The 15,770-nt window shown below is 38.2% G+C and overlaps 1 protein-coding gene across 3 annotated transcripts in view; it reads left to right on the top strand.

The window, feature by feature from the left end:
* The window catches only part of COG6 (component of oligomeric golgi complex 6), a 57,035-nt gene extending 42,692 nt beyond the window's left edge, over nt 1-14,343 (top strand). For 2 of the 3 annotated variants that reach the window (XM_080612610.1, XM_080612608.1), the window contains 4 exons: nt 1,256-1,363; nt 2,836-2,889; nt 5,384-5,463; nt 9,142-11,684. In XM_080612610.1, coding sequence (XP_080468736.1) covers nt 1,256-1,363; nt 2,836-2,889; nt 5,384-5,463; nt 9,142-9,289 — 390 coding nt within the window. In that variant the 3' untranslated portion in view covers nt 9,290-11,684. Of the gene's footprint in view, nt 1-1,255; nt 1,364-2,835; nt 2,890-5,383; nt 5,464-9,141; nt 11,685-11,812; nt 11,989-14,242 lie in introns of those variants that run through there. The other variant, XM_080612609.1, reaches the window with a different exon arrangement.
* The last annotated feature ends 1,427 nt before the right edge of the window (nt 14,344-15,770 follow it).

The following is a 15,770-nucleotide window of genomic DNA, read 5'->3' as shown; positions in this document are numbered from 1 at the left end:
AAGTGGAGATAGAATGGCATATTTAATAAGAGAAACATTTTTCATAGAACAAAGAAGAATTCTATTAAGACATCTAAAAATCACCAAATTAATATTTCCCTCCTGATTTAAAACGTGTGTTTAATTCTAAAAAGTAAAAAGGTGAACTCTTAAAATATCAGACATGGAAGTCTTACAATTTACTAGAATTTGATATATTACCAATTTTTGCTTTTCTTTAGGCTTAGAAGAAAAAGAAATGAAATGTGGGCTAGTTGTAATAACAAAGTAATAATGTGTGTATTCCCAAATATCATTCTAAGACTAACAAAGCTAAAAAATAGTTGCTGGTGCTCTGACTGGATTTATTGATTAGGTTTCTCTGCAAAGTGAAGATTATACTAAGAATGTAAAATACGTTTATGACGCTTTTCATATGAAGATAATGAAAGCAAAATTGATAGCTGTAATTTAATTATCTATTGTTCTTTCTGTTAACATCTTTCAAATACATATTTATCAGAGTTTAATTTAGAATCACGACTGATTATTATTTAGTTTCAGTTTTATTTTCCTTGTGAAAGACTTTCTCTTTATCATAAAACTGCGATGCCATTGTCAGTATTTTCAATAAGAGGGACTCTTCATCAGGGACTGTAGTGATAGGACAAGAGGAAATGGGCTCAGAGGGTAAGTTCAGGTTAGATGTAAGGAAGTTTTTTATTGCTTCCTTATGTGAGGATGATGAGACCTTGAAACAGGTTGCCCAAAGAAGTGGTAAATGCTCCATCCCTGGCAGTGTTCAAGGCCAAGTTGGATAGAGCCTTGGGCAACACGGTTTAGTGTGTGGTGTGCCTGCCCATGGCAGGGGGGTTGGAACTAGATGATCTTAAGGCCTTTCCCAACCCTAACTATTCTATGATTCTATGATTCTCATCATGTATTTTCAAAGAACTATAGCAAAATAAAGCAATTTTTGAGATCAGAGTTTAGGTATTCTCTTTTTTTTTTTTTTTTAATGCTATTGTATTTACAAATACAAAAAAATTAGGTTCTCCTGTCAGACATGAAAGGAATATCTGTATTTTTATTATTGGCTCTTTGTAATATAAAATATGTAAATGGATAAAATAATTATGCTGTATGTATTTGTGCTTTTTATTGTTTGTTGATCACTCTCCTTCTTATTTGTGCTTCTAGACCTTTTATCCCTATTGCTTGTTCGACTTAATGTTCTCACATGCACTTTATAAATACCTTACGCTTAAAATTTCAGATTGAAGCTCATTTAGATACACTCATAAATGAACAAGCTTCCTACGTGTTAACAAGAGCTGGTCTAAGCTACATATATAACTCAGTGCAGCAACACAAACCGGAACAGGTAAGCTTATTTAATGTTTATGTCGAGGATATACTGCATGCTTGCCTACTGAAGAATTTTGTCATTAATGTTTTTGCAAATGAAGCTGCTTCTGAAAGCAAAAGCTCAGTAATATCTGTTGATTTTTCACACAGGACCAGGACTATTAGACCTGACACGTTGCAGCTAAACATTTCCCCTACACTGTGTGTTCAGCAAGCCTAGCAGGTTTAGTATGCAGCAATCCTGTGCAGCTTATCTGTATGCCATCAACAGGCTCCATACACCACAGACATCCTGTACATTCTCAGACTAGGTGTATAGGTAGTTTAATATGCCTCAGAAAGTGTCAGAGTCAAACTGGCTTAAAAACACGAATACTGAGTAGGTATACTACTTCCAGTGCACCTAGAACATAGTGGACCTACATGTATGCATGAAGCATTCAGGTTTCTCCTATTGCATGCTATAATGCAATACATGGAGTGGATAAATACCCTGCATGCAGTAGGTAATTACTCCTTTTTTTCTTCTGTGAAAACTTGGCAGATGAGTTTAGTTGGAATTTGAGATAGTTTCATCTTTTGTATTATTCACTGCTACAGCTATTCTAGCACCAAGACAGTGAGAGTCTAAAAGTGAAAACTTGAGAGTTCTTTGAGTGAGCTGAAAACTGGAATTCAGATTTCATGCTCTTCTTTCTCATGAACCACAGTTGTTATGTGATAGGTGTTAATGCAGCCCTTCTTCCCTTCAGCTGTGCTTATGTCCTTTTGTGGTCCTTTGAGAAGGTGAGGAACAGTGTTTTCTGAAGAAAGCAGAACTCTGTCGGATAGCTTTATGTTGTTTCTTCAGCCAACAATTTTGCATAAAGTCCCCAAACTGAACAGATTTTTGTGTATAAAGATAAATAAATATATCAATAATAATGATTAATAACTCGGTTTGGTTTCCTATTCATGAGCCTATCTCCTTTTCTAAAACGGATTTCAAATCAACCAGGGCAGATTGTTAATGGAATGTAGCAATTTTCATTTATACCTGTACAACTGCCTGGCTGCAGACATGATATTCTTACAGGATATGCTAAGGGGTTAGGGCAGCATGCACAGATGAATAGAAGGAAGTTGTCCTCTGTAATTTTGGAACACCACAGGGATGTTTCCAGTTTGCAGTTCAGTTTTTATCCTAGCTCTTGTGGAAGGCTTTTTTGGGGGGTTATTATTTAATGGTGAAGAAGGAAGGAAGGAAAGGACTTAAAAGGATATATTTAAATTCTCTGAGTTTTTCATTTAAGAGAGCAGTAGAAATCAAATGAACTGTTGCAGCATTTCAGTATTGATATGGTGATTCAGTTTCCAAACATTTAAGATCCTGTAGCAGGACCAAATAACAATTTAGTACTGAACTGAATATAGAATTTATTATTTCTTATCTTTTTTCCACATGCTAATATGACCTTTTTTTTCTCCCCTTTGACAACTGATTGTTAGGGTCCTCTTTCAAGTTTGCCAAATATGGATTCTGTGTCCCTAAAGGTTGCAATGGTAAGCATTTTTACAATTTCATATTACGGTGGTGATACTGTGACATGGGAAATAATACTGTTAATTATATGATATAGTAGATAGTCATCTAACCAGTCTCTTTAAGAATAGCTAGATTATATGTCTGGGAATACTTTATTCATTTGTAGTAATTTGACCACTCAAAGTAATAAATATGTAAATTATTTATGAACGGGTAGTAGTAGATGATTAGTTTGTGAGCCTCAAGAAACAGAACTTTACTTACAAGAATGCTATCCCATGAGTCATCTTAAATTGCTAAAAGCAAATGCTTAGCTCTAATTAGTTTTAATCAACAGTTTCTTTATTGCCTGTATGCTTTGAAATATAGATTCTGTTATCATTTAGAATTTTAGTCCTAACACTTTGATTTTATGGAAATAGTTCAGCTAAAGTCAGAAATGAGGTGCTGGGCATGTCACAGTAGCATCTTTAAGTTGAAAGCTATAATATATTTTAAAACAAATTATCAGCTGATACTTTTTCTTAAGAGTTTGTGCAGGCTATTTTGCATAGAGAGAGCAATATCACAGTTCACTAGGCAATAATACATGATCTGTCATTCTTCTTGCTTGGCCAAGTTTAGGTTCATTCTGAAAGTTTAAATAAGGCCCACTCATCCAGCAGTACGTGTACACCCCCATGAAAAAAAGGTCTTTTAAAAATTATTTTTCTTTTTAAACAAGGTTTTTTAGAAAGTTGTGTGTTGAATCCATCCTAATGGTGTCAGTGTAACCTGTTTTCCTCTGCTCAAGTTTTAAACCAGTGATTCTGAAGCTGGTTGGATGAACAGAGCTCTGGCACAGAGCACTCAGTGGTATACTCAGATTGCATGCATTCTTATTAATATAATATTTATAAATTTTGCATTTAAAATATATTTATCATGGTCTGTACACCAACGAGTAATTTAAAGACTGCAGTTTGGGAACCATCTCCTTAAGTTATATATATGTAACTCCATTATCTATAGTGGTACATAGCAATTTCACTTGAACAGTTAGAGAAGAACCCAACTGTTTTATTTTCTTCATTACTTTGTTCAATGTCTGCTTGTGTGAATACACTTTAACCAGAATGGAACCCAGTATGCTGAAATGAAACCTACGTAAGTCCCATCTATCACCCTAATCTGTTGGCTTCCCAGGATGTAAACCATGTGGAGGGAGTACTTGCAAGCAGATTTACTGCCTCCCAGTTTAACCTGAAAGTTTTCCAGGTCCCATCTTTTTAAGTTGTTCACATGTGCTTGCAAATTCTGTTCTAGTAAGTCCATATCCCTCTCTCGGCTAAAGCCCTCTTGCTTTCCGAACAAGGGTAGATAACCCAAAAAAGTTAATTTGTGAGAACTGTAACTTCATTAGTCATTTGTGCCCACATTTTGCCAATTTAAATGATGGGTGGATGTGGATTTTAGGGTTTACCAGCTTGGAAGATTTATTCAGTGTTCGGGAAGGTTGTCATCATTAGACAAAGTTGCCTAGGACCTTGCCTGAGTGGGTAATTCCAAGGATAGAGCTTGTGCAGCTTTTCTGGGCAACCTGCTCAGTGTTTGGTGACACTCCTGGTGCGAATTTTTCCCTTAATATCTGATCAGAATTTTCCTTAGAGTAATATGTGTCCAGTATTCCTCATGTTTTCACCCATGAGAAGCCCTGGCTCCATCTTCTGTATAGTCACCCATTTGATCATAGAATCATCGAATGGTTTGGGTTGGAAGGAATCTTAAAGATCATCTAGTTCCAACCCCCTGCCATGGACAGGGACATCTTTCACTAGATCAGCTTGCTCAAAGCCCCATCGAGCCGGGCCTTGAACACTTCCAGGTGCGGACCACCCACAACTTCACTGATAGATAGTTGAAGACAGCAGTAATATTCTTTCTTGTTTTCCTCTCCAAACTGCTAGACTCAAAGCAACACAACTATATTATATGGGGGAGGAGAAGCAGACTTAGAAGCAGTCCAAGGAACCTGAATTAGGTCCCTTGCTCTTGTTTTTCCCAATGTAAGTGCTCCTTTTTAAGCAGTGACTCCTTGCCAAAAAGAAACATGCAACATGTCTAACTTGGACAGACTAAATTTCTGTCTGGAGGCTACTATATTCCCTCTGCACCTAATAGGCAAGGTCTGAGCTTCAGTGATGCATGCATACCTGTGCTAGCTGCATAGGAAACTTAGATGGATAGTTATGGAAGCTAGGTTCTCATTATTTAGCCTTCCACTCTTACTTCTCGGAGTCAGAAACTTAGGAGGTGCTGAAGTTAGCCATTTGTTTTGCACTATGAAGTTCTACCTTAAACATTTGTAGATGATAAGGCTCTATCTTAAATACATAAAAAGAGGAAATTTTATCATTTAAGAGAGTGCCATTTTAATGTAATCACTTTTCAGAGATCTGTGGTGTTAGCTATTTTCATATAACAGCAAGTTCTTAGTATGTTGGTCTCATACTCTCCTCCCCTCTGCCCTAGGCTCAGTTTGATCGCTATCTGTCTGCTCCAGATAGTCTGTTAATGGCCCAGCTGAATTTCCTTCTCAGTGCCACTGTCAAGTAAGTACCTTACCTTTGAATTTCTCTTATGCCTGCATAATGATCAGAAAGATGATTTTGATTAGGATTTAGTGGATCATGGTAAGAATTCAAGTTACCAGCTGTGATCATATCTGTATAGTCCTTCAGGTCACAATTCAGTTTTGTTCTAACTCTCCTCCTTTTGAACAAGCAGTGAGACACAATGATTCTGTAACTTGCTGAAGTACTTGCTCTTGATTTGACAGACACCATCAAAATGAATTACATTCATCTATTTTGAACATGTTCCGCTGTGTCAGCAGTTTTTTGTCAACTTAGTTGTAGATTGTTTTAGAACTGTTTTATAAGCATTCCAAAGACATGAAATATGGAATTCTTACTCAAGCTTTCTTTTATCCACTGCTCCATCAGGTCTAGAATTTTCAACTTTGTTGTCTTCTGCTGTAGAGGATTGGCATTTTGTCTCATGGAATATTATGCAGAAATTATCTTACATTTCACCTAAAATGTGTTGGGGTTTTTTTTAGTGATTTCTTCTTTGAAGTATGGAAGCGATAACTCTTATTTTTCATATTATATTATTTATTTCTTCTCTTGCTTTTTGACCCTAAGGCTAAGGGAAGTGCCATGAATCTCTTTACAATTTAATGTGAGCCATATGAAGACATTCTGTAGTATCTAAAGTCAGAGAATTATATGATGTACCGATCAAAAACTTTTCTTCAAGTTATTTTTCACACTTTTGTGAAGAATGCAGGTGACAGAATGTATCAAGAATTAAGACTAGCACATCACATTTTATGTAGTGCAACAGTATTTGGAGTCTCATTACTAGCACCTGTCCTCAGCAGGATTGTATTACAGCATCTTGCAATTAAACAATGACATATGTCAAGGGAAAAATATTTATTGTTGGGAATTCATTAGAATAGAATAGTTCAGTTGGAAGAGACCTGCCATGATCAGCTCATCCAACTGCTGCATTCTCCTGCTGTATTGCTCAGGTTCTCCTCGTCCAAAGACTTCCAGTTTCATGCATTTACTTGGTGCATGGCTTGGCATGGGGGATGTTGGTGATTTTCAGTAGGTTGTTGGGTGTCTCTGGTAGGGTTACCATTCCCACTGGGCGGACACTGGTATGTGAGAGCTGTTCTGCTCCAGTACAGATCAAACAGGGTAGCTTGAGCAGTAATGTCAGTAAGGTATTGCAACTTCTGCTTCTAGGTGTCAAGCTATTAAACCTGTATTTTAGCTCTTGGTATTTTGTTAATGTAGATCTATTTAAAAATCATAACGACAGTAAATGTATTTCGAAACCTTCAACTTCTCTCTGCTAACACAGAAGCAGTTTTTCAGAGGTAGACTTTACTGTAACGACTCAGGCACAGTGAAATTACTTTGACTTAATTGTTTCTTCTGTAAGATGATCCAAGATAAACTGGTCCTGTATGCACACCTAGCCTTATCCCCTTTGTAAGCTTTTTAAACCTTTCTTAGTGCAGTTTAAGTTGATTTCATGTTATCTTGCAAGAGTGGGCCGCTGAGAGATGAGAGGGGAGCCTGTGTGAGGATGGTTGCTATAGGTGCTACAGCTCAGCTGACATGCAGGAGTTTATTAACCTGCTGTAACTCAGTGCTATAGGTCAGATTCTGCTCAGAATTTAAAAAAAGAAATAAATAATCTGTCAGCCTTAGACCATGTAGCTTTAAACATGAACAGTCTTTTTGAAGGTAAGAAAGATTCCTGTTCATAGAGGTGCATGCTTGTAGAATCACAGTCTTAAGAGTCAGTATTTTTTGTAGTGAATAAACCTTCAAAATCCAAAAGTATCTCAAGATTTGAGCAAAACGTTTAACCAGTACTATAATTTTAATCTTTGGCTATAGCAGTTGAAATTTTTGAGTAGTTTTGCAGATGTTCAATGTCAATTTTGAAGATGTCTTCCTTGAATTCACATAATTGTGATCTGCTGTGCTAACAGTTGAGCTGCAACCCAAGAGCTCTTTGGTTCTCAAAATCAGACCACACACTTTTGATAAGGGACCAGTGTGTGAAATACTCACTGGCAATATCATTTATGCTTTACAACTATGAAGGACATTCAACATTTGGCAGTGCATGCTCTTGTCTTTCAAATTCCTTTGCTCATTTAAAAAGTTTCAAGTTACTAATTTGTGTCACTGTTGGTCTTGAAAAGCTCTTTGCATTTGTGTTGGATCACAGAAACTGAATGCTGGAATTACTATTTTTAGAAGGTGCTGTCATTTGTGTTAGTGATAAAATGTATCATGTTGTTATGGCAACTGAAATCCTAATGTACTGATTAATGACACTGACATTATTTGATGGATTTGTGAACAGCATCATTTGATGCTGTTCACTCCTCTGGAATATTTTAATGAACTTTTCCTTTTACTATTATTTGGTGCAGTACGGTTAGTTTTGTATGAATTCTGTGTGCAATACTTTCTTAAAAAATTGTCATGTTACAGTAGCTTAGTGATCCCAGACAGTGATCGGAGGATTACTGGTGTTTTACCTGAATGCCGTGAATATATTTTCCTTGTAACAGTGTTTCTAGATTTGCTGTTATAAGGCCTGTCTTTTTTTCAGGTCTTCTAAAATCTTAGTAATACTGGCAGTTGGTAGTATATCAAAAAGCTGGATACCATGCATCGGAATACAATGCAGATTTTGTCTCTTAGTCTTCTTTCTCATAGCTTCTGCTGCTTAATTATTTCCTGAAAAAATGAAGTTCTACGCACTTGGTCTTTGAGATTTGTCATTTCCCAGCAGCTGGTGATTTCAGCCCTGATTTTAGTGGATGCAGTTTTGGTGTCTTTGTTCCTTTGCTGTGTACTACAGCAGGGCTGAATCTGCATTCACTTTTACCTTGTTTTCCTCAGCTTCTCCTGGTGTTCCATTTGCATGGGTTTGGCTGTAAAACAGTTGCAGCTACCCTTTCTGATAAATAAAAATGTGTCTGCAACTATAAACACATCACCATGGTGATTAAACTGATTCAGTGTGCAGTGTAAAACAAAAATATTAGTTGATCCTCAGAAAACATTGAACTTTCCAGTTGAATTTAGCATGCAATCTCCATTCATTCTTACTCATTTAGATCCAGTAAAATAACAGGACACAGACTTCGTGGGATTGTTGGTAGAAGGCTGTGGCAATTTTTATATCTCTGTCCCTTGTCACATTCAGCTCTTCCTTTTTGACTGACTATGGAATCAGGTGCTATTGAGATAAAGCAAATAGAATGTATTTGCTGGTAGATGAAAAAGAGTGAGTCTATTTACAAAGGACAGTGAGAAGCCCTAGGAGGTAGAAGGCAGATCACTAGGGTTATCAGTCTTTTAGGAGATGCAGGGGAGTGCAGGTGGAAAACTAATGTATAGAAATTAAATCCTTCTACTATTTTTTACATGATTGTAAAATTAAGAAGCTAATGTCTTGGTTCTCAAGATCATATATGTGAGTTTATCTGTGTATAGTGAAAGGAGATGAAGAAGCCTTCTTTTATTTTAAAACTTTAAGATGTTTTCACAGTTGAAGTAAAAGAGCTTTTTAATGTAACTGACCCTGGGTTTTAATCTGTATTTTTAGTGTGTATCTTTAATTCCTTGTATGTAGTACAGTTCTATTCCTTACAATCTTCAAATTATGTTTTTGGTTTGTTTTTTTAGAGAGCAGATAATAAAGCAGTCAACAGAACTGGTCTGCAGAGCTTACAGTGAGTTATATGCAGCTGTGATGGATCCTTCAAATGAATATAAGGATCCAGAAACCATACTACACAGATCTCCTCATCAAGTTCAGGCACTCCTTTCATAATCTTGTTTCCCCCAGATTTATCAGAATCCAGAATTCTGTATTTGTTAAGTATTTGCATCAAGTTATTTTTCTGTTTTGAATTTTGGTGTGTAACTGAATTGTTAAAATGTGTAGGAACACAGTTTTGTTTAATCTGCTTGGCAGAAGTTGTCTTTCCTGTGTCTTTGAATACCTTCTATAGGCCAGACAATAGAATATAGATTAAAAATTATTTTAATGTATTTCTGTTATGGAAATGGACCTTGACAATATGCAATCTCTTTGAAAAAGAAAAAGCTTTTTCCTTGCTGCACATAATCCTTTCAACTAGAGGGTGAACCAGTGTCTCTTACGACCTCACCAATACTTCTATTTCCTCTTTTTCCTGTTCTTTCACTCTTTTTCTCAGTTTATCAACAGTAAATGCTGATAACTGTAATTTTGATAGAACTGATATACTTTGAATGTCTCAAGTGCGTCACTTTTACAGCTCATAAATCATTCCAGAAAATTTGATGCTGTTTTTTCAAGTCTTCGAGGTAAAATTTGTGTGCTTTTTTGGAATCCAGTATCATTGTTGCTAGTTCTGTTTTTTTCTGTAAGAAAAAGAAATATTTTAACTACATGCAAGTACAGAACTTGGAACTTAATGCTTACAGTTATTTGTATAAATTTGTTTTACTCAAAGGATTTTGTTTTAATGCAGTCGTTCTGTAGCATTCTTTATACCAGTTGAAACTTGTTGATCTCTTAGGGCTGGAACCTTAAGAAGGTTACGAGAATCGTTGGCACAGCACTGTGGCTATTCCTCATGTACATGGTTTTTGTTTTGCCTTTTTTTAAGTACGGAAAAGTCCATTTGGTGTAGTACAGGCATTTATTCAGTTAATAATCCACCAAAAGCTTCATGATTTAGATGTCTGCAGTGTTCTTTGCTCTTAAAAATTATAGTTAAGTTCACCTGTGGCAGCCACAGTTTGTCCTGGGAATTACATGTGAGAACCAGGGGGGCAGAGATGTTTTAGGCTCATGTGTAGAAAGCCATGAGTGAAGGTTTAATTTCTTTTCTCCTTCAGTGCAGAGCTGAACCTGCTTTGTGTAGAAACCTTAATTATATGGAGAGTTATGATTTAGGGGACCCTTGCTTCCAGTAAAATGGAAAATAGATTAAGTTAGGGCACCTGTTCTCTGTTGGGCCTTAGGATAATTCTTTGCAAATTCCTTAAATGTATTATTCCTTCAGGAAAGCCTTGTTCTAGAGAAACTTTAAGGAAACAGAAATTAGTAAAAGGAACTTGGGTTGTTTTGGGTTAGGTTTTCTGGTTGGTTGTTTGGGGTTTTGTGTTGGTTTTGTTTTTTGGGGTTTGTTTCTTTTTTCTTAAGATAATATAACTGTTTTGTTGGAAGCATTTCATGATTTTTTCCCTTCTCTTTGTGTGCCACGGAATTACTACAGTTGCCTGAGTTTACACTCATGTTGGACGTGTCTTATTTATGTAGCTCAGGGGAGAGATGAGCAGTCATTCATATTGAATAACTTACATATTTAATTTTTATCAGTAATAATATTCTCATATGAAATATATACTTAGTGTCAGCCAAGTCTGCAGTTTAGTGTATGCTTGCAAAAGAGCAAGAAATAGAGAAGAGCAGTAGCAATACATTTTAGTCTCTTGAAAATTCATTGCACAAGATACATCCAGTGCGCTCAGAAAGCAGCTTCCTTGGTAATACCACAATAAAGCAATAGCTCCTTTTCCAAATGGGCATAATTTGTTGGTATAATGGGAAAGGATTTAAAAGTATAAGTGTCCCTGGAGTTCTTGGATCAGGCATAAATTCTTCTGTAAATGTCAGTGTTGGATTTACTCTGTTTAAAAACTCCAGACCTGTAAGACAGAAAACATTCTAGAAGCTTAGAAAAGCTGTAATGGAAAATTATGCTCTTATATTAGGTAAGGCACTTTAAATTACTCAGATTTTGCATTATCGTAGTATAGATTTGGGCGGCTCTTCAATGTTGTTTAATAATGTTAATATTGCTTAATATGCCTATAATTATTATCTAATATCTGAAAATTACATCAGTTGTGAAAGGTTTATAAATTAGCTTGTTATTAGATTAACATGCTCATAAGAGGGAACTTTTTCCTGAAATTACACTCAACCTCAGTCTCCAATAGTCAGTCAGTAGTTTGCATGAGGATTAGTAAGAAGTTGCTTCCTGTCTTTGAGTCCATGTAGAGACTTATCCATGATTTTATCTTCTCTTAATAAAGCTATACAAATGTAAAAGCTATAAAAATTGTAACTTACAAAAATAAAGTCAATCACTAATGTTGGTCTGTGCAATTAAAGTAAATGACAAAGGATCACAAATGAGAATGGACATTAATAAAAGCATTTGATTTACTGATTTCTGCCTTCCATGTTGTTATTTCCTCTTGCTTGCCTACCTAAGAAGAGGAAGGAAAAGATGAATAGATTTTGACCTGCTTCTTCTAGCTGGGCATTCCTGACCTTTTTTATTTTGCAAATTCCCAGGATTCACACACCAGGAACTGTGGCACCGCAGTCCTCTAATTGTTCATTGAGAGGGATGACCTATAAACCCTGCAGTAAATGGAATCAATATGGGTGTCAGTACAGGGCATGTATTCAGTTACTGCAGCTCTGACAGGCGTGACAGTGCATGAAGTGGTGCTCAGCTGCATGGCCAAGTAAGTCAGCACTCCTCCTGTTGGTCCTTCAGCACTTCGTTTTGAGGGGCATGCTTCCAAAGAGTGAGTCCCTTACCCTGTTGTGAGCAGCAATATGCTTGGGAAGACTGGGTAAAGAGAGGTGTTTGAATACCGGCTATAGTAGGCAGCACTCTTGGCATTCGACACTGACAACCCAATTCAAGAACAGATGCATTCAAGGCCTCTTTTTGCATTGTTGTGTGATGCAAAGAGCACTTTTGTGGGAAGTGGGCGAGCTGGGTTCTGGGCCAGAGGAGTTTGGAATAGATAGGTCCCACCTTCCTGGAGAGCACCCAAGCCCTTGGCAGTTGTGTGATATGACATGGGGCAGCTCTGTTTTTTCTCTTTTGAATTTAGCAGCTGTACATAAATCAGTACAAAATGTGGGAGGCATGAGACAGAATAAGCAAGGAGTTTGGCCCTGTGGCATGTATGTGTGTGAGGGCTCTCCTGAGAACTCCAAGTCTAGATCTACCTCCAGTTGTTACATAGGGATCTTATCATTGACCTCCAATATATGTCTCCAAAACAGAATCAGGATCCTGGGACTTCACTGTGAGGGTGGTGAGGCCCTGGCACAGGTTCCCCAGAGAAGCTGTGGCTGCCCCATCCCTGGCAGTGTTCAAGGCCAGGTGGGATGGAACTTTGAGCAATGTGGTCTAGTGGGAGGTGTCTCTGCCCATGGCAGGGGGTTGGAACTGTATGAGCTTTAAGGTCCCTTCCAACCCAAACCATTCTATGACTCTATGACACTATCACCCACAGAATATCCATCAAACAGCAAGATGCAGAGCTGACTTTGGGTTAGACCCAAAGTAGTTCATCCACCCTGGTAACGATGCCTCTGTTCAATCCTATATATAGAATTTTCTCCTTCCCTCTTTATAAAGGCACACACCACTATGGAAATTAAATACAAAACTGGTTTTAATTGCATCAAGCACACAGCAGCCCAGCCACAGTGATTTTTTGTTTTCTATCATAGAAAGACAGAAGCTTGAGGAGGCTTGGAAAGGTGGCAGTACATTTGTTTTGCAGCATTTCAAAGTGCTCCTCCCTCTTCTCAGGGGTTTATGTCTCTAGCCCTGCTTTTTGTCTGTTAATACACTCAGCTGTAATTATTTTTATTAAAGGTTTTGAAATATGTGTTGGAGTAAAATACTTTCAGAACCGCTAAACTTTTCCGTTCACTTAAAAACCTCAATCTGTCCTTTGAACCCTTTGCTTGCCTTGCTGAGTCACTTCACAGGCAACCCTGGGGGTGGGAAGCTTATAAAACACTGAAAATCAAACAAAGGGGTTAGGCGTATTTCCATGAGTAAAACACACCCTCCAGAAGCAACACAGACATGGGTGTGGGTTTGTTTGAAATCCTCTGCCACCTGCTTCTAAAGGGAAAAAGCAGACAGAGACGCTTGTTTATGAGGAGGGCGCCCATCCAAAACAGCCGTGGTAGGGTTAGATGCTGTAAATTGATGGCATGTTTGAATAGCTTGGAGAATCTTCAAAATGTGGATTAGAAGCAACTGGCAGTGGAAGTGAAAGGTATGTCATGTGACTGAACCCTCTCGCATGCTTACTTGTTAAAGATTTCCAGAACCTATGTGTTTTTCCCCCCTACTCTTAAGCAAACTAAACTTCAGCTTTTGCTTTTTTGCTCTTTGCAAACTAATCTTCCAAGACAATCCCACAACTGCTTCACCAGTTCTAACCCTCAGGTGATTCAGAGTAAAATGAGATGCTTGGCGTCACCCAGGGATATATGAAGCAGTAGCTGAACCTGGAGCCAACTTCATTCTTGAAATAATTAAAAGAAAATGGGAAATTAATATAACTTGAACTTCGATGTTCATCCGGAAGGGCATGAGAGGCAGTGCCCTTCGTATGGCAGCGCAGGGCTCTCTGGCCGTCTGCTGCACGGGAGGAAGCCAACTTCAGTATTTCGGAATCAAACTTATGTCTTCAAAAGTATTTTAAAGGTGAACACGTGCTCCTGTGCTTTTCTAAACTGGGTGTCCACTGCCCAGCTAGGCTGCTGGGCTGGTGCTCTGGTGGGGGTGCCCAGTATATGTGGTTACTGAGTTCTCAAAAGCTGGGTGAGCCTTTGTCACATGAAGGTCATCTTCTGATACCCCAGCTATCTGCATCCTTGAGTAAAGAGCCACTTCACATAGAACTCGGGTAGGGCTGAAATAAACTCAGACATCGCTTCCATCTTTCACTTCTTTCACAGGCTGTTGATCCCCTCAAAGGTGATGTAAGTAAATCTTCAGTCATCTGCACAATCCTGCGGTGCACAGCTATGGAAAGACAAAGCGCAAAGGAGCACTTTACACCTGAAAATGCACATTTATCTGATGCACATCAATGTACATCTCTTATGTACGTCAAGGCCTAAATGAGGGCACGCCCCCCTCACACTACACAGACTTTGCATACGGTGGAAAGATGGACCACAAAAGCTGTTCTCTTGACGAAGAAAGTTTATTTCTACTCTCTTGCTTTAGCGGTAAGGAAGCCTTGATCAAGCAAGCTATGGCTGAAAGGTGTTTGATAGATTACTGCAGAGCAGCTGACAAAAAAGAAAGAAGGCTGTTGCATGTTTCATATTCAGACAATGAAGCTTTCATTTGCTGCCTAGTTCACAGATGTGGTATTGTCAAATTGCAGGAAAATGCCTGGCAGACTGTATCACTGACTATATTTAGGGAGAAAAAAAATTCAGAACACACTATTTATAGAAGCCACACAAATAAGCACAGAGTTCTTATCAGCCAAAGATAACATTAGTCGTGATTTATCAAAGTAATCTTTATTTTATGGAAAATGGATAATAGGGTGTAATTTAATCCTTTGTGAATGTAATGTATATTTCAAAGGGTTCTTTTTTGTCAATAAAACCATTTGTTGTACTTGTTAAACTGATTAGTCTTGTTGCTGTTGCATAGGACAGGATAAAAGGTGCCCGTTAATGAAAAAAAAAGTAGTAGACGGGTTTGAAAGTTTGTGAAGTGTTTTGTACTCCTTGCAAGCCAGCTTTCTGACCAAAACAGGTTTTGCCTCTTCCGCTGCGAGCCTGCATTAACCAAATTTGTGCAGATGATGCATTTTCCTCCTTTAATTCCAAACTGGATTACCCCAAAATTCATTCCACCTCCGGGTGTTTCACCTGACACAGGCATCAGGGGCTCCTGTGGCTTCCCTTGGTGCTGATGCTGGCGTGAGCCACTGTGCCGAAAGGGAGGGTGACAGGAGAGTGACGTTCCTGGCTGCTTCTCCCTGCTCTTGCATTTTTTCCACCATGTGCAAACACATTCCAGGAGCCATGGAGAAAGCAAAAAGGGAAGAAAACAGATTTGCCTGGGTGCGTCCTGCGCTGTCCCTGGCCAGCCACGCTCCTGTAGCTGGGCAAGGACAGGTTTCACAGGGGCAGAGCTGTGCAGAGTCTTGGCTCCGCAGTAGCAGTGCCACACTGCACAGGCAGGACATGAGCTCATTCTCTGGATCTGCAGTTGGCTTTGAAAGATCAGAGTCCTGAGTTCATAAGAGTCAGAAGAGGACACAGTTTATTATGGCTTTTTTCCCTTAGTGTTTTTGGTGTCCTCATTTGTAGCTTAGCAGCCTCATGAACTTTTAATAGGAATTTATGAATGATTTTCAGAATATGACACGTAAAAGACTGTCTAAGCTCTTACAGGTCCTTCTCCCTTAGAAATGGCTTCAGAAAATGCCCCTCAAAAGGACCAAGTTATGGGGAAATC

Source organism: Psittacula echo (genome assembly GCF_963264785.1).
Source record: "Psittacula echo genome assembly, chromosome: 3".
Classification (NCBI taxonomy): domain Eukaryota; kingdom Metazoa; phylum Chordata; class Aves; order Psittaciformes; family Psittacidae; genus Psittacula; species Psittacula echo.
Note: the sequence above shows the minus strand (reverse complement) of the source record. Positions and strands in the feature narration are given on the sequence as shown.